Here is a 22,805-nt window from a genome sequence, read left to right as displayed (position 1 = left end):
ACACTATACTGAGACCGTTCTGAGGGACAGGCTTCCGTAAAAAAAGCCAAGGGCGGACCCGGGTTTTCAAAACCGCCGCGCCGGGGGCGGGACCAACCAGGACTTTAAGTCAGCTGGGCGGCCCGGCGCCCACACGCCGGCCGGAAGAAACTGCCCGGAAGCGGGGGAGGCGCCGGCGAGATGACGCAAGAGGGGTCGCGCAGAGGGTGTCGTGTGGCGTAGAAGACGCCGACGGCCTGCGCCTGTCAGCCCCCCCAGGGTTTGTAGCAGAGGAGGAGCGGGCGCCATGGCGGTTCTGCTAGAGACCACTTTGGGCGACGTCGTCATCGACTTGTACACCGAGGAGCGGCCGCGTGGTGAGGCTTGAGCCCTACTCACCTGTCGCCGGGTCCCCCGAGCTTGTCCCCCTACTTTCCTTTCTCTGCGCAGTCCAGGGCAGAGATTGACTGGAGCTCGAGCTTCTGGACTGCTGGTGCCCACGACTGGGCTATTTTATTAACCCGCGTTGGCTAGAAAAGTTTTTGTGACGAGAATTGTTTGAGCCTTGGCAGCCCCTCTCCCCTATCTTGTGCTGGCCAGTCCGGTGGAGGGTGCTTGCGGTCATTAATTGCCTTTGGGGCGTGTGTGTGTGTGATTTGAGCTGCACATACAATACCCATAGCTTTTGTGCCTTTATTGTGTTTACTCGTGAGAGGAACACAGCAACTTTGCTTGGTGTGTAATCGGTTAAATCTTGATGAAGGCAGTTAGGGTGTGATGGTGCAGCGAGTGTGGGCATCCCACCTGGGTGGAGGAGGAAGAGGTTGTCTGGAGTGTGGACTGAGCCTTCGAGGCACTGGGCTAAGTCCTGGGCTTGACTTCTTGCCCCTAAGGGTCTGATTTTCCATCAGGGGAAATAGACACAGGAACCCATTTTAGTTTTATATGTGTTATGGTAGAGGAATGTAAAAGTTGCCATGGAAACCAGAGGAGGGCGTCTTCTTTGGTGGGGGTGGGAAGAAGCAAAGCTAGCAAAGACTCTGTAGAACACTTGAACTAGTCCTTTCAAAGATGAATGGGAATGAGGGTTTTCTTAGCTTGGACTTTCTTTGTTTGGAATTTTCTGGAAACGGCAAGTAGTTTGGTGTGGCTGGAAGGACTGATACGAGTCGTGGAACGGTAGACTCGAGTGTGGTCGGATACGCTTAGGTCAGGTCGTGAATAGTCTTGTGTGCCCTACTGATGATCAGAGTCCTTGAAGATTTTAAAAGCAGTATTGAGGCATGGCATACTTGTTTTGAGAAGATAATAGGCAGTAGTGTGGAGAAAGTATCAGAATCAGGAAGAAACTTAGACCAGAAGAGATTAGTTACAAACAGGGTCCTATTCACATGGAATGCAGAACCTATCAAAGAAGGTGAAATAAGTTGCAATATTGTACAATAACTGCCTCCTGCTGTGCTCCACTTTCCACCGCATGCAGCTATTCCTCCCTCTTCTCCACCTGGCAAAAACACTGCGAACTCTCCCGTACCATTTTTACCATTCTTTTGCTTTTCCTTCTAACCAGTATTCCTCTCCACTCTTGTCCTTCTGGCAAACTTACTGCTTTTTATCTAAATCTCAGATCAAGCATCATCTCTTCTTTGAAGCTCTCCCTCCTTTCTAAGCAGAGTTACCTGAGGTTTCCTCTGCTCTGTCTTAGGTCTTTTATAAACCACATGACACGTTTTATTTTAACATTTACCTATTATCCTGGAGTTGTTTACAAGTCGTGTCCTCTCTCAAGAATGTAAACTCCACTGAGAGCAGGAACTATACCATAATTATCATCTCTATATCCTGAGTACCTAGTACAATGTCTGCTACTTTTAGGGCACACACTAGGGGTTCATTATAATGACTAATGGATATAAATGTGTTGTATTAGTGAGGACCCTTTGTGCAAGTGACAGAAACCCAACTCAAACTGGCTTAAACAAAGAAAATAATTGGTTGCTTCATAATACTGGGGTAAGCTTGGTTTTAAGGGTGGTTGAATCCAGTGCTTCGAATAATATTTAGGGAATTTTGTTTTTTATCCCTTGATTTTGCTTTTCTTTGAGTTCCTTTGATGGTCTGTCCGTGTAGAACAGCACCTGGCAAAATGAATGGGTCTCTTTCCCCAGAGCTGTGAGGAAATAAAGCGGGGGTAGAGCTACCCCACCCAATTAACAAGCAGTGGTTCTGCAAAGATAAGCGCGTAACACCAAAACATAAGTCCACCCCCGGTACATATTTGTAAGCATATGACTGGAGATCTGCTTACGTGTGTACCTGCTATATTTATACTCACTTATCAATCTATGATCAACATATCCAGACTTACCTACCTTCCTTTCATTCTTTCTTCCTTTTCTTTTTTAACTTCTTATTATAGAAAATTTAAAACACAGATGTAGAGAGAATCATGTAAATGAACTCTCGTGTCCACATGACCAGCTTTGTTTAATAGCTGTGAACACATAGCCAATCTTTCTTCATTTATAATACCTCCACTTCCAGTGCATCTGTTTAATCTGTAATTACTTCAGTACATATTTCTAAAATATAAGGTCTCTTTAAAAAAAACAAAAAAATGGAACTATGAGCTTAAGTACCACATAAGTGACAGGTTGAAAAAAAAATTTGACAAGGAAAAGGAAAAATACTAAAGAAAAGAGAAAAAGTTGTAAAAAAGGATAAAAAACAGAACCACAAATCTCATCACACTTTGAAAAAACTAGCAATAATTTTTTAGTATCATTTAGTATCCACTTCCAGTGCATCCGTTTAATCTGTAATTACTTCAGTATGTATTTCTAAAATATAAGGTCTCTTTAAAAAAACAAAAAAATGGAACTATGAGCTTAAGTACCACATAAGTGACAGGTTAAAAAAAGAAAAAAAATTTAACAGGGAAAAGAGAAAAATCCTAAAGAGAAAAAGTTGTAAAAAAGGATAAAAAACAGAACCACAAATCTCATCACACTTTGAAAAAACTAGCAATAATTTTTTAGTATCGTTTAAACTCATAAACTTTAAAAAAATTTAAATTAGGACCCAAAGTCCATATATTGGTTAAAATGTCGTATATATGTTTAATCTATTGGTTCTCCCGTTTTTTTTTTTCTTGAAAAAAATGTGAGAAAGAATCTGGGTGCTTTGTCTTGTAGAATTTCTCTTGTTTTGAATTTGACTGATTGTTTACTGGGTGCGTTAACATATTCCTGTGTCCTCTCTGTTTCCTATAAATTGTTCTTTAGCTTCAGAGCCTTGGTTAGATTCCAGTTTAATGTTTTTGGCAAGAATATTTCACATGAGATAGTGTGTTCTTTCAGCTGCATCACATTCAGGAGGCACTTGATGTCTGGTTGGCTCTTTCTGTGATGTTAAAATTGGTCAGTGGGTTAAGGCCTTTTTGCCCTTATAAATTGTTCCCATCAGATTTTGATGAAAGGCCTAAAGATTTTGGCAGCCATTGATGATCAGTGCCTAAATCCATTATTTTTGTTTTCTAGTAAAAGGACCACTCCTATCTGTTAAACAGGAAGCCCAGAAATATATTCAAGAAAAACAACTGCAAGACTGATATTCAGCACTCTTGAACAGCTCAGCCCCATTTTATCACTCCAGTCTTTTAATCCTCTATTACTCTGTAATACCAGACTATTATAGAACTTTGGTCTTTTGGACCTCCCCTAAAACATTTAAATTTCCATTTCCAGGCCTTTTCATAGTCTTCCAAACCTAAAATGCTCACCCTTCACTCTCTGCTAGTCCAGTTCTTTTAATGCTTGCCTTAACCTTCCCTGAGGTTTTCTAATTTCCCTAGCCAGAAACAATCTTTTGAACTCTTGTGGAATTTTTAAAACTACTTTTTACCATTTTACTATTTAAGTGGCACACATGTTATTAATTAGATATGCCCAATATGTAACTACTTGTGTTCAGATGTAAGGACCCTAATTTAATGTAAGCTTTTTGAGGGCAGGAATTGCCTCATATATCTTACTAAAGTCTGCCTGGTTTCTAACTTAGTGCCTTAAGAACTTGTTAATGTGTCTTTCCACGACTAGACTGTGAACTTCTTGAGAGCAGGGACCACGGTTTAATGGCATTTGTGATGGCAGTGTCAGGCATCTAGAAGGTACTCAGTAAATGTTTATTGGATAAGCAGATTAATTTATATGAGAAAGATCGTTCATAAGTGTATGGATTTTTATTAAGGGCTGTTTATTATTAAAGAAATGACCTGGGGTGTTTGACTTTTTCCTAATTGATATAATCTGTGTCCATTTTTATATATTCTGCTAGATCCTTTCCTATTACAATATGCTCTTTAAGTGTTCTTTTTTCTCGTAATAAAATCAATCCATCAGTAAATGATTGCTTATCACAGGTAAGTGTCAGTTTTCCGTATTAGCTCAGATGCCCCAAAAGTCCTATGAAAGAAAGAAAAACGTAATTTAAAATTTTTTTTTTTTTTCCCTAGACTTATTGCCCTTTTATTTCATTTTATTTTGAGACGGAGCCTCACTCTGTTGCCCAGGCCGGAGTGCAGTGGTGTGATCTTGGCTCACTGCAACCTCCAACTCCTGGGTTCGAGTGATTCTCCTGCCTCAGCCTCCCTAGTAGCTGGGATTATAAGTGCCCGCCACCATGCCTGGCTAGTTTTTTTGGTATTTTTAGTTGAGACAGGGTTTCACCATATTGGCCAGGCTGGTCTCAGACTCCTGAACTCAAGTGATCCACCCACCTCGGCCTCCCAAAGTGCTGGGATTGCTGGTGTGAGCCACGGCGCCCGGCCTAGTGCCCTTTTTTATAGCTTTGGACGTTTGACTTTTGTTTTCTTTTAATGGTAATTTAGAAATTACATTTTACTGTGGTTTTACTTATTTAAAAATGTATTTGAGGATTACTGTGATAAATTTGGTGTTTACTTTACTTTCAGCCTGCTTGAATTTCTTGAAATTGTGCAAAATAAAATATTACAATTATTGCCTGATTCACAATGTACAGGTGAGTTGGTAGATATTAGTCTTTTCCTTTGTTATTGGAACTATCTAACAAACTCTGTGAATTAACAAAGAATCCTACATATTACAGAGGGACTTTATCATACAAACTGGCGATCCTACAGGGACTGGCCGTGGAGGAGAGTCTATTTTTGGGTAAGTTGTTTTATTTATTTATTTATTTATTACCTCTGGAAGGGCAGAACAAATTCTTTTGTTCTTAAATGAGGAAAAATATAATTGCTTATGCTTCAATCTGCATTTTAAAATATGGTTTAAATTTAGACTTTTTTCCCCCAAGTTCCCTAAATGTCTAGAAAAAAAGTAATATTTTGAATCCTGTTGGCATTTCTGTAAAGAAGTAATTGGTAACCCTGTGTGTTACTAGTACTTCTATATTTCATTTTGAGAGTACTTAAACATTTTATAACCTTGTATGTTTTTTCAGCCAACTGTATGGTGATCAAGCAAGCTTTTTTGAGGCAGAAAAAGTCCCAAGAATTAAGCACAAGAAGAAAGGCACAGTGTCCATGGTGAATAATGGCAGTGATCAACATGGATCTCAGGTTAGGAAATGAGTAAGAATATGAGGTTTGCTTAGAAATGAAGGACTGGAAGGAGCCCACAGAGTTATTTTTTAAACTATCCAGTGAGGCTGAGAGGGTTTCAGTCAGAAATATTTGTTAGGGAAAAAAATGCACTTTTTCTATGTTAAAAAAATTATTCTTTTAAATATAAAGCATTCCCATTGTGAAGAATTGAGAAAATACAGAAAAGTACAAAGGAGAACATTACCTACAACTCCACCATCCGTGATTACCACTGTTCACATTTGTGGCTCGTTTTTCAGTATTTTTTATTTTATTTTATTTTATTTATTTATTTTATGAGATGGAGTCTCACTCTGTTGCCCATGCTGGAGTGTGATGGCACAATCTCAGCTCACTGCAACCTCTGCCTCCCGGGTTCAAGCAATTCTCCTGCCTTGGCCTCCCGAGTAGCTGGGATTACATGCGCCTGCCACAACACCTGGCTAATTTTTGTATTTTTAGTAGAGGTGGGGTTTCACCACATTAGCCACGATGATCTCAATCACTTAACCTCATAATGCACTCGCCTTGGCCTCCCAAAGTGCTGGGATCACAGGCGTGAGCCACCGCGCCTGGCCATTTTCCAGTAATTCTTACTTTTTAAAAATATTATGTAGAGTACCTTCTTTTCATTGCCTTGTTTAATTCTCCCAACAACCCTGTTAGAGTAGGTACTTTTATTTTCTACTATATACACATGAATTTGAGTTACGACTTGTCCAAGTATTTAATTTAATTTAATTTATTTATTTTGAGACAGAGTCTCGCTCTGTCAGCAAGGCTGGAGTGCAGTGGTGCAATCTCGGCTCACTGCAACCTCCACCTCTCAGGTTCAAGCGATTCTCCTGCCTCAGCCTCCCTAGTAGCTGGGATTACAAGTGCCTGCCACCATGCCCAGGTACTTTTTGTATTTTTAGTAGAGATGGGGTTTTGCCATGTTGGCTAGGCTGGTCTCAAACTCCTGACCCCAGATGATCCACCTGCCTCGGCCTCCCAAAATGCTGGGATTACAGGTGTGAGCCACTGTGGCTGACCAAAAAATACTTTATTACTAAAAAATGCTTCTGATCGTGTGAGTCTTCAGTAACTCATAATCTTTTCGCTGGTGAAGGGTCTTGCCTTGATGTTGATGGCCATTGACTAATCAGGGTGGTGATTGCTGAAGGTTGGTGTGACTGTGACAGCTTCTCAAAATAAGACAACTGACTGGCACGGTGGCATACATCTGTAATCCCAGTACTTTGCAGGGGCAAGGCAGGCAGATCAATTGAGCTCAGGATTTCGAGACCAGCCTAGGAAACATGGTGAAAACTCCATCTCCACAAAAAAATACAAAAATTAACTGGGCATAGTGGTATAGGCTGTAGTTCCTGCTTTTTGGGAAGCTGAGGTGGGAGGATCACTTGAGCCCAGGAGGTCAAGGGTGCAGTGAGCTGTGATTGCACCACTGCACTCCAGCTTGGGTGACAGTGAGACCTTGTCTTGCAAATAAATAAGTAAGACAACAGAAGTTTGCCATGTTGATGGATTCTTCCTTTCATGAAACATTTCTGTGTATCATACGATGCTGTTTGATAGCATTTAGTAGAATTCTTTTAAGATGGAAGTCAATCCTCTCAAACCCTGCTACTACCGTATCAGCCAAGTTTATGTAATATCCTAAATCTTTTGTTGTCGTTTCAACAATGATCATAGCATCTTCACCAAGAGAAGATTCCATCTCAATAAATCACTTGGCTGAGTGCGGTGGCTCAGGCCTGTAATCCCAGCATTTTGGGAGGCTGAAGCCGGCACATCACCTGAGGTCAGGAGTTTGAGACCAGCCTGACCAATATAGTGAAACCCCGTCTCTACTGAAAATACAGAAATTAGCTGGGCGTGGTGGCAGGTGCCAGTAGTCCCAGCTACTTGGGAGGCTGAAACAGGAGAATTGCTTGAACCTGGGAGGCGTGGGTTGCAGTGAGCCGACATTGCACCACTGCACTCCAGCCTGAGCAATGCGACAAGTCTGTGTCAAACAAAGTAAAAAAGGGAAGAAAACCACTCTGTTTGCTTATCCTTAAGAAGCAGCTCCATATCTGGTCGTGTTTGATCATGAGATTGCAGCATTCAGTCCCATCTTCAGGCTCTACTTCTAATTCTCATTCTCTTGCAATTTCTACCACATTTGCAGTTACTTCCTTCACTGAAGTCTTGAGCCACTCAAAGTCATCCATGAGGGTTGGAATCGACTTCTTCCAAACTTCTGTTAATATTGGTATTTTGACCTCCTCCCACAAATCACGAATGTTCTTAATGACATCGAGAATGGTGAATCTTTTTCAGAAGGTTTTCAATCTACTTGCCCGTATCCATCAGAGGAATCACTGTCTATGGCAGCTATAGCCTTATAAAATGTGTTTTTTTATTTTTATTTTTATTTTTAGAGATGGGGCCTCACTACATTGCTCAAGTGATCCTTCTACCTCAGCCTCCTGAGTAGCTGGGGCTGTAGGTACACGCCACATGCCAGGCTGTATTTCTTAAATGATAATACTTGAAAGTTGAAATTACTCTTTGATCTATGGCTCCTTAATGACTGTTATGTTAGCAGGCATGAAAACAGAATTTTTATTTTTTGAGACGGTCTCACTCTGTCACCCAGGCTGGAGTACAGTGGTGCAGTCTCACCTCACTGCAACCTCTGCCTCCCAGGTTCAAACGATTCTCTTGCCTCAGCCTCCTGAGTAGCTGGGATTATAGGCATGTACCACCATGCCTGGCTAATTTTTTGTATTTATAATAGAGATGGGTTTTCACCATGTTGACCATGTGGGCCAGGCTGGCCTTGAACTGCTGGCCTCAAGTGATCCGCCTGCGTCAGCCTCCCAAAGTGCTGGGTTTACAGGTGTGAGCCACTGTGCACAGCTGAAAACAATATTAATTTCCTTTTGTACGTCATATCCATCAGAGCTCCCGGGTGACCCAGAGTATTGTCAATGAGGAGTAACATTTTAAAAGGATTTCTTATTAAAAGTGCAGTAATATTAAAAAGGATCTTTGTTCTGAGCAGCAGGTCTCAACAGTAATCTTAAAATATTTGATAAAACCTGCTGTAAACAGATGTGCTGTCATCCAAGCTTTGTTGTTTCATTTCTAGAGCACAGGCAGAATAGATTTAGCATCATTCTTAAGGGCCCCAGGATTTTTGGTATAGTCAATGAGCACTGGTTTCAACTTAAAGTCACTAGCTGGATTAGCCTGTAACAGAAGAGTCAGCTTGTCCTTTGAAGCTTTGAAGCTAGGCATTGACTTTTCCTCTCTAGCTATGAAAGTCCTAAGTGGCATCACCTTCCAATATAAGGCTGTTTCATCTACATGGAAAATTTGTTATTTCATGTAGTCATCTTCATCAGTGATCTTAGCTAGATCTTCCAGATAACTTGCTGCATGCTGCAGCTTCTTTTTTTATTTTTATTTTTGTGACAGAGTCTCACTCTGTCGCCCAGGCTGGAGTGCAGTGGCGTGATCTTGACTCTGCAACCATCGCCTCCCAGGTTCAAGCAATTCTCCTCCCTCAGCCTCCTGAGTAGCTGGGATTACAGGTGCATGCCACCATGCCTGGCTAACTTTAGCGTTTTTAGTAGAGGCGGAGTTTCACCATGTTGGTCAGGCTGGTCTTGAACTCCTGACTTGTGATCCACCTGCCTTGGCCTCCCAAAGTGCTGGGATTACACAGGCATGAACCACTGCACCTGGCCACTTGCTGTAGCTTCTGTGTCAGCACTTGCTGCTTCACCTTGCACTTTTAAATTATGGAGACAACTTCTTTCCTTAAACTTCTCTTTTTTTTTGAGACGAAGTAATCCACTGCACCTGGCCTCTTTCCTTAAACTTCATGAACTAACTTCTGCTAGCTTCAGACTTTCTTTTGCAGCTACCTCCCTCTCTCAGCCTTTATAGAATTGAAGAAAGTTAGGGCTTGTTTGAAATTAGACTTTAGCTTAAGGGATCGTTGTGGCTGGTTTGACCTATGTAGATTATTAAAACTTTCTTCATATCATCAGTAAGCCTGTTTCATTTTCTTACCATTCATAGAATAGCACATCTAATTTTCTTCAAGAACTTTTCCTTTGCATTTACAACTCAGCTATTGTTTGGTACAAGAGGCCTAGCTTTCGGCTTATCTTGGCTTTCAACATGCCTTTCTCACTATGCTTAGTCCTTTTTAGCTTTTGATTTAAAGTGAGAGATGTGCCACTCTTCCTTTTACTTGAACACTTATAGGGTTAATTGGCCTAATTTCAATATTGTTGTGTCTTGGGGAATAGGGAGCACTGAGAGGGAGAAAGATGGGAATGGCTGGTTGGTGGATTAGTCAGAACACATACAACATTTATGGATTAAGTTCACCATCTTATATGGGCACAGTTTGTGGTGCCCCAAAACAATTACAGTAGTAAGATCAAAGATTACAGATCGTAATAACAGATATAATAGTAATGAAAAAGTTTGAAATCTTGTGAGAATTACCAAAACCTGAGCCAGAAACATGAAGCATATGCTGTTGGGAAAATGGCACCAGTAGACTTAATACACGGTTGCCAGAAATCCTTAATTGTAAAAAATGCAGTATCTGCAAAGCGCAATAAGATGAGTTATGCCAGTATAAGCTTTGTACTTTTTACTTAGTTCTAGTAACAAGTGTCTAAGAATTGGTGCAGTAAATGTGGACTCTTAACTTTTGTGTATTTTTTTGTCAGTCTGTAACTGATTTCAGTTTGAGTTATGTATTATTTTTATGGTATTTATTATGTGTCCTTCTGTATAGTTTCTTATCACTACAGGAGAAAATCTAGATTACCTTGATGGTGTCCATACAGTGTTTGGTGAGGTGACAGAAGGCATGGACATAATTAAGAAAATTAATGAGACCTTTGTTGACAAGGACTTTGTACCATATCAGGATATAAGGTGTGGTTACAATTTACTATCTGAATATACTAGAATGTTTTAATATTGAGATGTTTGACACATAGTGGTATGGATAGGAATGGTATGCATAGGACTGGTTTATGGATAATTCTAATCCCAAAAGTTGAATTAATATAAGACTGTAAGAATCTTTATAATAAAAAGGACCTTCTGTACTTTTATACTCGTACTAATTATTTATTTATAATTATGTTTGGAGGAATTACTTTTTTTAATTTTTATTTATTTATTTTTTGAGATGGAGTCTCTCTCTGTCACCCAGGCTGGAGTGCAGTGGCGTGATCTTGACTCACTGCAAGCTCTGCCTTCCAGGTTCACACCATTCTCCTGCCTCAGCCTCCCAAAGAGCTAGGACTACAGGCGTCCGCCACCATGCCCAGCTAATTTTTTGTATTTTTAGTAGACACGGGGTTTCACTGTGTTAGCCAGGATGGTCTTGATGTCCTGACCTCGTGATCCACCCACCTCGGCCTCCCAAAGTGCTGGGATTACAGGCGTGAGCCTTTGTACCTAGCTGGAGGAATTATTGATGCTTTAATTTAGTTTCTTAATTGAGAAATAGGGCAAAAATACTAATATTTAGACAGTTATATTAGTTTACATCTTAAAGTAATGCAGGGTAATAAATATGGTATCACTCAATGTAAAACAGCAACACTCACTGTGAAACTATATCTAGGTTAGTAATATCCATGTGCAATATGGGTTTTTTTTGGCCTTAGAGATAATCAAGTAATTTGTTGTAATCTATTAAAATAAATTATGGATTCTGAAATAACTTAAATGTAACATTTTATTTGGATTTATTTTGTAAGGATAAATCATACAGTGATTTTAGATGATCCATTTGATGACCCTCCTGATTTATTAATCCCTGATCGATCACCAGAACCTACAAGGGAACAATTAGATGTAAGTAAAGCCCTCTTGTGATTAAATGTACATTTATATTAATGATTTGTATGGATTTATCGTTTTCATCTATTAAAGTTAATTTTTTCAGAATTATTATCTTGCCTAATTGTATTAGAACAAGTTGAGTTTTTTCTTTTCCACAGAGATACTCATTTTTCTAGCTGTTTTCTCATTTCCCTAATTTCCTTTCTTCAGTTTCTTTTCTACTGAGACAACCTTAGCTCTAGAAGCTTACATAAACAACTTGGGAAAGTGTTTTTCTTATCATCTAACTCTAGGAGTTTTTGAGGCCAAATTAAACTATTATCTTGTGAGGTAACTTTTCAACTGGGTATACTCTGGAGCCAGGCTAGAACCCAGAAATTTCTGTGAAATAGCACAGACTTTTCCCCTGTATGTTTTAAGGTTTATGTGGCTTCCTCAAAGCTGAATTTGTCTTTATTTTTGGGATTGGTTATTCTGAAATCATTTCTCTTCATTCAGCAGTTAGAATTGGAAAATAAATAGTGTCCATATAGGTATTTATTTGTATTTATTTATTTTTTTGAGATGGAGTCTCACTCTGTCACCCAGGCTGCAGTGTGTGGTGGCATCTCAGCTCATTGCAGCCTCTTCCTTCCTTGTTCAAGCAATTCTCGTGCCTCAGCCTCTTGAGTTGCTGGGATTATAGGCGCATGCCACCATGCCTGGCTAATTTTTGTATTTTTAGTAGAGACAGGGTTTTACTGTGTTGGCCAGGCTGGTCTCGAACTCCTGACCTCAAGTGATCCAACCGCCTCAGCCTCCCAAAGTGCTGGGATTACAGGCATGAGCCACCATGCCTGGCCTATTTTGATTTTAACAGAAGCCCACTTTGGTTTATATTTTAGAATTAATATAAATCAATTTTTGAAGGTTCATAAGTTTGTCTCAGTTGCTGTTCAATTAATTATTTAAAAGTTTTTTTTAGAGACAGGATCTTACTCTGTCACCCAGCTGGAGTGCAGTGGTGTGATTGTAGGTCACTGCAACCTTGATCAGTTACTGTTTTAGCATGTTTGATATACCTAAGAATAAAGTATGTCTTCTATGTTTCTCAGATTTTTTTTATTCTTTAAATATATACGTCAGTAACTTCTGTCTTACAGAGTGGTCGAATAGGAGCAGATGAAGAAATTGATGATTTCAAAGGAAGATCAGCTGAGGAAGTAGAAGAAATAAAGGCAGAAAAAGAGGCTAAAACTCAGGCTATACTTTTAGAGATGGTAAGATAATTATCTTTGTCCAAATTGTTCTGTAATATATCTAATAATACTTATTAAGTGTTTATTTCTGGCTCTTCGGTGGTCTTAAAGTACTAAAAATTGAGTTATGATTTTTTTCTAGTTTAAATTTGATACATCATAATAATGCATGTGAAAATAAATTTGGCTCTACTGTCAATATAGTGCTAAGTTCCTTTTTAAACGGTGGAAAATGGATCTCTAACTTATTAATTGAATTTCGGTTGTTTAATATTCATCTCATTTTTAAAGAGTGGGCTGAATTTTATGTATATTAAAGAAGAGTTCATTGTACCACTCAAGATTAAACAGAATGCTAGTTGTAGGGCAAAATAATAGGTAGACACTGAACACTCTAAAATATACTGTTTCTCTGTATTACTAACAATGTGAAGTCATTTGGGGAATAATAATTCAGTAGATGATTAATTGACCTATTTGTTGTTATTTTCTGTTTCTTTTTTTTTGAGACGGAGTCTTGCTCTGTCGCCCAGGCTGGAGTGTAGTGGCGTGATCTCGACTCACTGCAAGCTCCACCTCCCGGGTTCACGCCATTCTCCTGCCTCAGCCTCCTGAGTAGCTGGGACTACAGACACCCACCACCATGCCCGGCTAATTTTTTTGTATTTTTAGTAAAGACGGGGTTTCACTGTGTTAGCCAGGATGGTCTCGATCCCCTGACCTCGTGATCCACCTGCTTCAGCCTCCCAGAGTGCTAGGATTACAGGCTTGAGCCATCGGGCCCGGCCCATTTCTTATTTTTGTAGAATAGGCATACCTGTCATATCATAAATAATAAATACTTGAATGAATGGATAACAAAGTTACTATTTTATATAATAGAACTTTCAGATTTGTAGTCTGCTTTAAAATTTATTTAATTATTATTTTATAGAGACAAGGTCTCACTCTGTTGCTCAGGCTGGAGTACGGTGGTGTATGATCATAGCTGGCTGCAGCCTCCGACTCCTCAGCTCAAGCAATGCCCCTGCCTCAACCTCCTGAGTTGCTGAGACCACAGTTGCACACCACCATGCCCTGCTAATTTAAAAATTTTTTGTAGAGACAGGATCTCCCTATGTTAGCCAGGCTTAAGCTTATATTACCATCAGCTGTCTAAATGAACAAATAGTAAAGGCTATATAGTTCAAGAAAGCTTTGCTGAAATTTAAAAAATTAATTGAAAATACACATTTTAATGAGCACACTGTGTATCTCACAGTATTGACCCTGAACACCCAACACCAAGACAAATTCTAAGAGAATTACTACACTTGAAAGATACGTTGAGCAACTGGGCAGAAAGAATAAGTTACTTATGAGGGAATGAATTTAGATTGTTATCAGACTTTTCAACAGCAACACTTTGGAAGTTTATGCCAGAAGAAAATGGATTAACATACTTTTTAAAACTTTTTGTTTTCAGATAATTTCAAATTTATGGAAAAAAGTACATAGAACTTCTATATACCTTTTATCCACATTCACCAATTTTTAACATTTTGCTACATCTGTTTTATGATTCTCTCTTTTTCTCTCTCTCTGATTATACAAGCACATAAACACATTTTTTTTCTGGCCTATTTGACAGTAGGTTGCCTGTTATTTCCCTTCACCTCTTAATCAGTGTGTATTTCCTAAGAGCAACAGTATTCAATGTGTGTAACAATATGTACTTATTCACAGTGTAGTTATCAAAATCAGAAAATGTAGAAGTGAGAGAAATTACAGTTTATAGGGCTGGGCGCGGTGGCTCACGCCTGTAATCCCAGCACTTTGGGAGGCTGAGGCGGGTGGATCATGAGGTCAGGAGTTCGAGACCAGCCTGACCAACATGGTGAAACTCCATCTCTATTAAAAATACAAAAATTAGCTGGGCATGGAGGCGCGCACCTGTAATCCCAGATACTCGGGAGACAGAGGCAGGAGAATCGCTTGAACCCAGGAGGTGGAGCTTGCAGTGAGCCAAGATCATGCCATTGCACTACATCCTGGGCAACAGGACGAGACTCCGTCTCAAAAAAAAAAAAAAAAATTACAGTTTATATTCCAGTTTTGCCAGTTGTTTTAACAATATATTTCATAATTGTTTCCTCCTCCAGACTAGAATCCAGCTCATGACTTATCATCTGTTGCATTTTATAGAATATTTTCCTACATTATCAGTGCCTCATGGATTCCTTTTTTGGTTTTGCTTTTAATAAATAGACAATTTATAGAACAATTTTAGGATTATAGAAAAATTGAACAGAAAATACAGAGAGTTTCTATGTACTCCCACCCTCTTTTCCCAGTCTTGCATTATTGTGATACATTTGTTAACAATTGATGAGCTAATATTGATACATTATTAACTAAAATCCATGGTTTACATTAGAATTCAAGCTTTGTGTTGTACATTCTGTGAAACTGACAAATGTCCGATAGCATATATCTACCCTTACAGGATCACACAGGGTAGTTTCACTGTCTAAAAAATCCCCTGGGCTCCACCTGTTCATCCCCACCCCCGACACCCAGTTCTTGGCAACTACTGATGTTTTTACTGTCTATACAGTTTTGGCATTTTCAAGATGTCATGTAGTTGGAATTATAGCGTATGTAGCCTTTTCAGACTGTCTTCTTTTACTTAGCAATATGCATTTAAGGTTCCACTGTGCATTTTTTCTTTCTTCCCTTTCCCCTTCCCTTTCCCTTTCTCCTTTCCCTTTTTCTTTTCCTTTCTTTTCTTTCCCTCCTATTTTTTTTGAGACGGAGTCTCACTCATGTCACCAGTCTGGAGTGCAGTGGCGCGATCTCGGCTCACTGCAACCTCCGCCTCCCGGGTTCAAGAGATTCTCCTGCCTCAGCCTCCTGAGTAGCTGGGACTACAGGCACGCGCCACCACACCTGGCTAATTTTTTTGTATTTTTAGTAGAGACGAGGTTTCACCATGTTAGCCAGGATGGTCTCGATCTCTTGACCTCGTGATCTGCCCACCTCGGCCTCCCAAAGTGTTGAGATTACAAGTATGAGCCATCGCGCCCGGCCCTTTTTTTTTTTTTTTTTTTAAATTTGAGACAGGTTCTCGCTCTGTTGCACTGACAGTGGCACAATAAAGGCTCATTGCACCCTGACCTCCCGGGCTCAAGTAATCCTCCTACCTCAGCCTCACAAGTAACTGGGACCACAGGTGTGTTCTACCATGCTATTTTTTGTAGAGACAGAGTCTCACTATATTGCCGAGCCTGGGATTTCATTCTTTTTTTTTTTTTTTTTTTGGAGACAAGGTCTCACTCTGTCACCCAGGCTGGAGTGTGGTAGTGCTATCATAGCTCACTATAATCTTGAACTTCTGAGCTTGAGCAGTTTTCCTGCCTCAGCCTCTTGAGTAGCTGGGACTGTAGGCACACGCCACCACACCTAGCTAATTTTTAAATTTTTTTGTAGAGATGGAGTCTTACCCATGTTGCTCAGGCTGATCCCAAACTCATAGGTTCAAGTGATCCTCCTGCCTTGGCCTCCCAAAGTGTTGGGATTACAGGTGTGAGCCACCATGCATGGCTGATAGTTCATTTCTTTTAATTGCTAAGTAATATTTCATTGTATGGATGTATCACAGCTTGTTTATTTTTTACCTATTAAAAGATACCTTGGTTACTTCCAAGTTTTGGCAGTTGTGAATAAAGCTGCTGTAAACATTTGCGTGCAGATTTTTGTGTAGGCATAAAGTTTCAATGCATTTGGGTAAATACCTAGGAGTTCAGATGCTAGGTTGCATAGTTTAGCTTTGTAAGAAACTGCCAAACTGTCTTCTAAAGTGGCTTTACATTTTACATTCCTACCAGCAATGAATGAGAGTGTCTTTTGCCTCACATTCTTGCCAGCATTTGCTGATGGTATTGTTTTGGATTTTAGTCACTCTAAAAGGTGATCCTGTGTCCTTTGGTTTTATTAACATGTTTCATCTTCTATTTTCTAAGAACATCAGTTTCTCTTACTTTATTTGCATTTGTTTGTAATATACTGATAATTCAGCTAGTGTTTTGTAAAATTAATTTTGAATCTCATAGCTTTTATGAATGTTTTAAATTTCCTAGTAGTATTTTAAAGTTAGCTTTGACTAAAGTAGTATATAGCAAGTTCTTTTTTGACTCATTAACTTTTTTTTTTTCTCATTTGTGCTTCCTTTCTGCCATTATAGGTACTTTGGAGGATTTTTACTAATTTGCTCTTCTCCTTCTGTGTTTTGACACTCTTTTCTTTTTTCTTTTTTAGAGGTAGGGTCTTACTCTGTTTCCTAGGCTGGAGTGTAGTGGCGTGATCATAGCTCACTGCTGCCTCAAAAACTCTGGGACCCAAGCAGTCCACCAACCTGAATAGCTAGGACTACTCACACTGCCATGCCTGGCTAATTTTAGAATTTACTATAGAGACAAGGTCTTACTGTGTTGCCTGGGCTGGTCTCAAACTCCTGGCTTCAAGTGATCCTCCTACCTCAGCCTCCCAGAGTGTTGGGATTACAGGTGTGAGCTATCATGCCTGGCTGTGATACTTCTTATTGGACATAATGTTGTCTTTTGATAGACTTCAGAAACATTGAGATTTTACTGGCTCTGTCACTTCTTACTGTTTTTTATTTTCAAGATTTTGGGGAGAAGAGTGTGTTTATCCAAGAGGAGACACTTTACAAGTGATCTTGTCAGAAATAATATCTGAGAAAGTGTTTGAATATATGTATAAAGGAATGTTTTGCCCCATCTAAATATGATAGAGTTGCATACATATATGTTAAAACTCTGATGATATGCAAGGAAATGACTAAAAAGGAACACCAAAAAGCAGGGTATTCGTTATCTCTGATGAGGAGGCAGAGAGAGAATGGGATCAGGTGACATTTTAGTTCTTAAGCTAGGTGGTAGTGTCATAGTGGTTTTTATTTTTATGCTTTATAACTTACATGTTCTTTACATAATTCTTATCCTTTAAAAAATATATATCAAATACTTGACAAAAGAAGAAGTAGGGGTAAAATTGGGCTTTGAAGCCAGATAAATCTAGGTTCAAATCCCAGCTCTATGGTTTACCATTGTGTGGCCTTGGGCAAATTACTTGTTTAACCTTTTAAATTTCACTTTACTTGTGTTTATTTTATTTGTTTTATTTATTTATTTGTTTGTTTATTTATTTGATGGAGTCTTGCTCTGTCGCCCAGGCTGGGGTAAAGTGACATTAGCTCACTGCAACCTCCGCCTCCTGGGTTCAAGCGATTCTGCTGCTTCAGTGTCCTGAGTAGTTAGGAAATACAGGTGCACACCACCATGCCCGTCTAATTTTTGTATTTTTAGTCGAGATGGGTTTTCACCATGTTGACCAGGCTGGTCTTGAACTGCTGACCTCAAGTATCTGCCCCCCTTGGCCTCCCAAAGTGCTGGGATTACAGGCGTGAGCTACCATGCCCGTCCACTTTACTTGTCTTTAAAATATGCAGGATTGTTTTAAGAATTAGCGTAATAGACATGAAGCCCCAAGCACTGTTCACACAAAGTATGAGTTATTTAAATATTAGCTGTTACTGTTAATATTACTGTTAAGAATAGGAACAGTGTAGTTCAAATTTTGAAATATTTTTGGATTTGTTTTCCAGAGCCTGCAGTTTATGATATAAATTCAGATGTTTTAAGGAAATCAGCATTGTGGGATTGGATAGGATTTAGAATGGAAACTAAATAGGAATTGATTTATGTTTTTGTTTGTTTATAATTTAGGTGGGAGACCTACCTGATGCAGATATTAAACCTCCAGAAAATGTACTGTTTGTGTGTAAATTGAACCCAGTGACCACAGATGAGGATCTGGAAATAATATTCTCTAGATTTGGGCCAATAAGAAGGTAATCCTTAGAATTAGTGAAAGAGATATTTGGAAAAACTAAGTATTAGTTGGTGGTTTTCTAATGGCATATTTTGATGATTCTGTGAATTCTAGGTGAATTTTGTACTGGTAAATTTTTACAGGTGAGTCTGGACAGTAGGGAAGAAAAGTATGTATGTGTGTGTATACATACACACACGTACACATAGAGATAAATAATTGCATCTCCCACTCCCAACACGTTTTTATTCTAAAACAGGAAATGAATGAAACAATTTAAATCTAGTTCTGTAATACTTTCAACAACCTTCTTTAATATTTAAAATATTTATCTCATTCAACTCCTGGAATTATCAGCAATTTATGTCAAAATTAATTTAAGTTTTCTAAAATTTTTATTTTGGTTCATTTTCCCTGCGTTAATGAAAAGGTCTGTGAAGCTAGTATTTCTGTGGGGAAGGGGACTATTTTGTAATTGATTAAAAAGTATTATATTTAGGGTTTCCTTTCGTTTCAGGGATTTTGTTTTTGTTTTTGTTGTTTTTTTTTGAAACTGAGTCTCGCTCTGTTGCCCAGGCTGGAGTACAGTGATCTCAGCTCACTGCAACCTCCGCCTCCCAGGTTCAGGCTTCTTCTGCCTTGGCCTCCTGAGTAGCTGGGACTACAGGTGTGCACCACCACGCCCAGCTAGTTTTTGTATTTTTAGTAGAGACAGGGTTTCACCATATTGGCCAGGCTAGTCTCGAACTCCTGACCTTGTGATCCGTCCGCGTTGGCCTCCCAAAGTGCTGGGATTACAGGCATGAGCCACTGCGCCCGGCCTCGTTTCAGGTTTTTAAAATGATACTTATGACACTTGGGGAAAGGGACAAGCCAGGTGCTTTCAACTCCAGCTTACTGGCCTTTTCGCTTGGTTATTATGGTATATTAGTTGTGTAATTAACATTGTGCTTACAGTGTTAAATTTGAGCTTGATTTATATTAAAATTCAAAAATTTCAAAGCTTAAACTTACTAAACATTTATATGTGCATGAGTATGCATTATTCTACAGTAATGTTAGATATTCTATAATTCGTCTATATTTGGACTAGAAAAGTTTTGTGATTTTAAAAGTTTTTAGCAGTAGTTTACTTTTGCCAAAGGAAAATTAAATATTTTTATTCTTCCTTCAGTGCTTAAGGGAATTTAGGACTGTAGGCCTACATGGGGCACTTAGAGTAGAATTTAGATAATTTAGTTACTGCTCTGGTGAACTATTTTAAAAAAAGAATTGTTATTAAATGAATTTGGAAAAATAATCTATGAATTTAACTTTGCCTTGTAATAACTGACTTATTTCTTCTTCAGTTTTGGAGAGTGAGAGTGAATGCTTTCTTCCCTTTTTTTTTTTAAGTCACTTTTAAATACTTTGTTTCAGTTGTGAAGTTATCCGGGACTGGAAGACAGGAGAGTCCCTCTGTTATGCTTTTATTGAATTTGAAAAGGTACGTCATAATACAGGCATAAGTTTGGTATTTATTTGCTTTTCTATGGTATTAAAATGTGAAAAACTATAGAGCTTTTTCTAGTTTCTAGAATTGCCCTTTCTTTTGGCACTCCCTAAAGTTTATTGTATCCATATAGGGGATAAGTTCAACATCTGTTGATGTTAACATACGTACTTTTACTTTAGGTTCAGGTGCAATCTGCATGAAAGTATGTTTAGAACTTTTTTTTTTTTTGAGACAGGGTCTCACTCTGTCACCCAGGCTGGAGTGCAGTGGCGCAATCTCGGCTCACTGCAACCTCCACCTCCTGGTTCAAGTGATTCTCTTGCCTCAGCCTCCCGAGTAGCTGGGATTACAGGTGCCCACCACCACGCCCTCCTAATTTTTTGTATTTTTGGTAGAGATGGGGTTTCACCATGTTGGCCAGGCTGGTCTTGAACTCCTGACCTCAAGCGCTCCACCTGCCTCGGCCTCCCAAAGTGTTGGGATTACAGGCATGAGCCACCGTGCCCAGTCAATGTTAGAACTTTTTAAGTTCTAAGTAAAGCTCTTCAGAGACTCTTAATAATTTTTCAGTGTTACTTAAGTGGAGATAAAATTGCATAATAGAAAGAGAACTGAACTGGGTGTTAAGATTTAGATATTAATCCATCTTTTGTCACTAGCCAGCTATTGTATGATATTTGGCAGTTTTGTTAACCCTTCTTTCTAGGTCTTACCTTCTTATAAATGAAACTTGGGTATTAGATTAGATGGTCCCTTCTAGAGCTGTAATAATGATAGCTTATGTTGCTCAAATATTTACTTTAAGCTAGGCATCATGTTACTTTTGTTGCGTTTAATCCTCACAGTTACGTAAGATAGGGATCATCCCCTTTTCCAAATAAGTTAACTGAGACACATGATGCTAATGTGACTTGTTCAAAGTCACACACCTAGTGAATGAATGTCATAGCTGGGATTTGAACTCAGATATGTCTGACTCTGTTCCCATTGAGTTTACACTATGCTATGGCATGCTCTTTTTTAATGCACCTTTGGACTCATATGTATACAATAGTAGCTCATTCTAAGTTTTAATTATTACAAAGCATTTATGGGATACCTTTTATGTTTTCAGACACAGCAGTGTAAGGTCTAGGGATACAAGATGAATCCTGGAGGGTTGAGGAAGATAGACACATAAAGTTATATGTAGACACTGTGTCAGATATACCAGAAATGATACTTAAAAGGAACATTGGTGCCAGGAGAAAGACCTTTACCTTTGGTTTGCTGTGAAAACTTGTAGACCTGCACTAGCATTCTATCATTGACACTATACAGTCTATTATTTGTTAGCTAACAAATAAAATTTCACTTCATTTGTAGCACATAGACTAATGACTGCCCATGTTTTCAGTTTTTTGCAGCTATGCCATTTTCTTTGTTTTTTTCTTTTTGTTTTTTTGAAACAGAGTTTCGCTTTGTCACCCAGGCTGGAGTGCAGTCGCATGATCTCAGCTCACTGCAACCTCCACCTCCCAGTTTCAAGCGATTCTCCTGCCTCAGCATCCCAAGTAGCTGAGATTACAGGTGCTTGCCACCACAACTGGCTCATTTTTGTATTTTTAGTAGATACAGGGTTTCATGATGTTGGCCAGGCTGGTCTTGAACTCCTGACCTCAAGTGATCCACCTGCCTTGGCCTCCCAAAGTGCTGGAATTATAGATTTGAGCCACTGCACCTGCTGTTTTGGTTTTTTATTGATCTCTAAGGATTTGTTACATTTTCTGGATGCAAGCTCTTTTTTGATTATGTGTGATACAGATATCTCTGCTCTGTGGATTTCTTTCTTTTTCCTTTTTTTTTTTTTAAAGGGACATGATCACTCTGTGTTGCCAAGGCTGGACTTGAGCTCATGGGCTCAAGTGATTCTCCAATTTTAGCTCCTGAGTAACTGGGACCACAGGCATGCCTTTTTCCTTTCTTATGGTGTTTTTTGATAAGCAGATTTCTAATTTTAATGGTTCAGTTTGTGAATATTTTTCTTCCTTTTTAATGGCCTGTTTAAAAAATCTTTGCCTACTTCAAAGACATGAGGATATTCCCCTGTATTATTTTGAGAAACTTTGTTGTGAAATTGTTTCCCATTCAATTCTGTAATTTGCTTTTGGTGTATGTGTATTACATTGTTTCGTTTTTCTTACATTGGATTGCCAAGTGACACTCAGCACCATTTATTTAAAAGGTTGTCCTGGCTGGGCGTGGTGGCTCACGCCTGTAATCCCAGCACTTTGGGAGGCCGAAGCGGGCAGATCACGAAATCAAGAGATGAGACCATCCTGGCCAACATGGTGAAACCCCGTCTCTACCAAAAATACAAAAATTAGCTGGGCGTGGTGGCGCACGCCTGTAGTCCCAGCTACTCGGGAGACTGAGGCAGGAGAATCGCTTGAACCCGGAAGGTGGAGGTTGCAGTGAGTCAAGATCGTGCCACTGCACTCCAACCTGGCGACAGAGCAAGACTCTGTCTCAAAAAAATAATTAATAAATAAAAGATTGTCCTTTTTCTCTGAGGTCTCTACTGATGAAAAAAATAAAATGATAAAAAAAGTTGTCCTGCCCCACAGCTCTGTAGTACCACTTTTGTTATAAATCAGGTATCCATATATGTATAAAGTCTGTTTCTAGATGCTATACTGTTGCACTGATCTGTTTGTCTATT

At 39.2% G+C, this 22,805-nt stretch overlaps 1 protein-coding gene across 1 annotated transcript in view; it reads left to right on the top strand.

Annotated features, from left to right (window-relative positions):
- Positions 1-205: 205 nt before the first annotated feature.
- LOC105489004 (peptidylprolyl isomerase like 4) overlaps positions 206-22,805 on the top strand; it is a 48,097-nt gene continuing 25,497 nt past the window's right edge. The window contains exons 1-9 of the mRNA XM_011753567.3: positions 206-356; positions 4,952-5,019; positions 5,107-5,171; positions 5,464-5,581; positions 10,416-10,558; positions 11,395-11,491; positions 12,622-12,738; positions 18,504-18,628; positions 20,029-20,095. Coding sequence (XP_011751869.1) covers positions 287-356; positions 4,952-5,019; positions 5,107-5,171; positions 5,464-5,581; positions 10,416-10,558; positions 11,395-11,491; positions 12,622-12,738; positions 18,504-18,628; positions 20,029-20,095 — 870 coding nt within the window. The 5' untranslated portion in view covers positions 206-286. The remainder of the gene's footprint in view (positions 357-4,951; positions 5,020-5,106; positions 5,172-5,463; positions 5,582-10,415; positions 10,559-11,394; positions 11,492-12,621; positions 12,739-18,503; positions 18,629-20,028; positions 20,096-22,805) is intronic.

The sequence above is a fragment of the Macaca nemestrina genome, chromosome 5 (assembly GCF_043159975.1).
Source record: "Macaca nemestrina isolate mMacNem1 chromosome 5, mMacNem.hap1, whole genome shotgun sequence".
NCBI lineage: Eukaryota > Metazoa > Chordata > Mammalia > Primates > Cercopithecidae > Macaca > Macaca nemestrina.
Note: the sequence above shows the minus strand (reverse complement) of the source record. Positions and strands in the feature narration are given on the sequence as shown.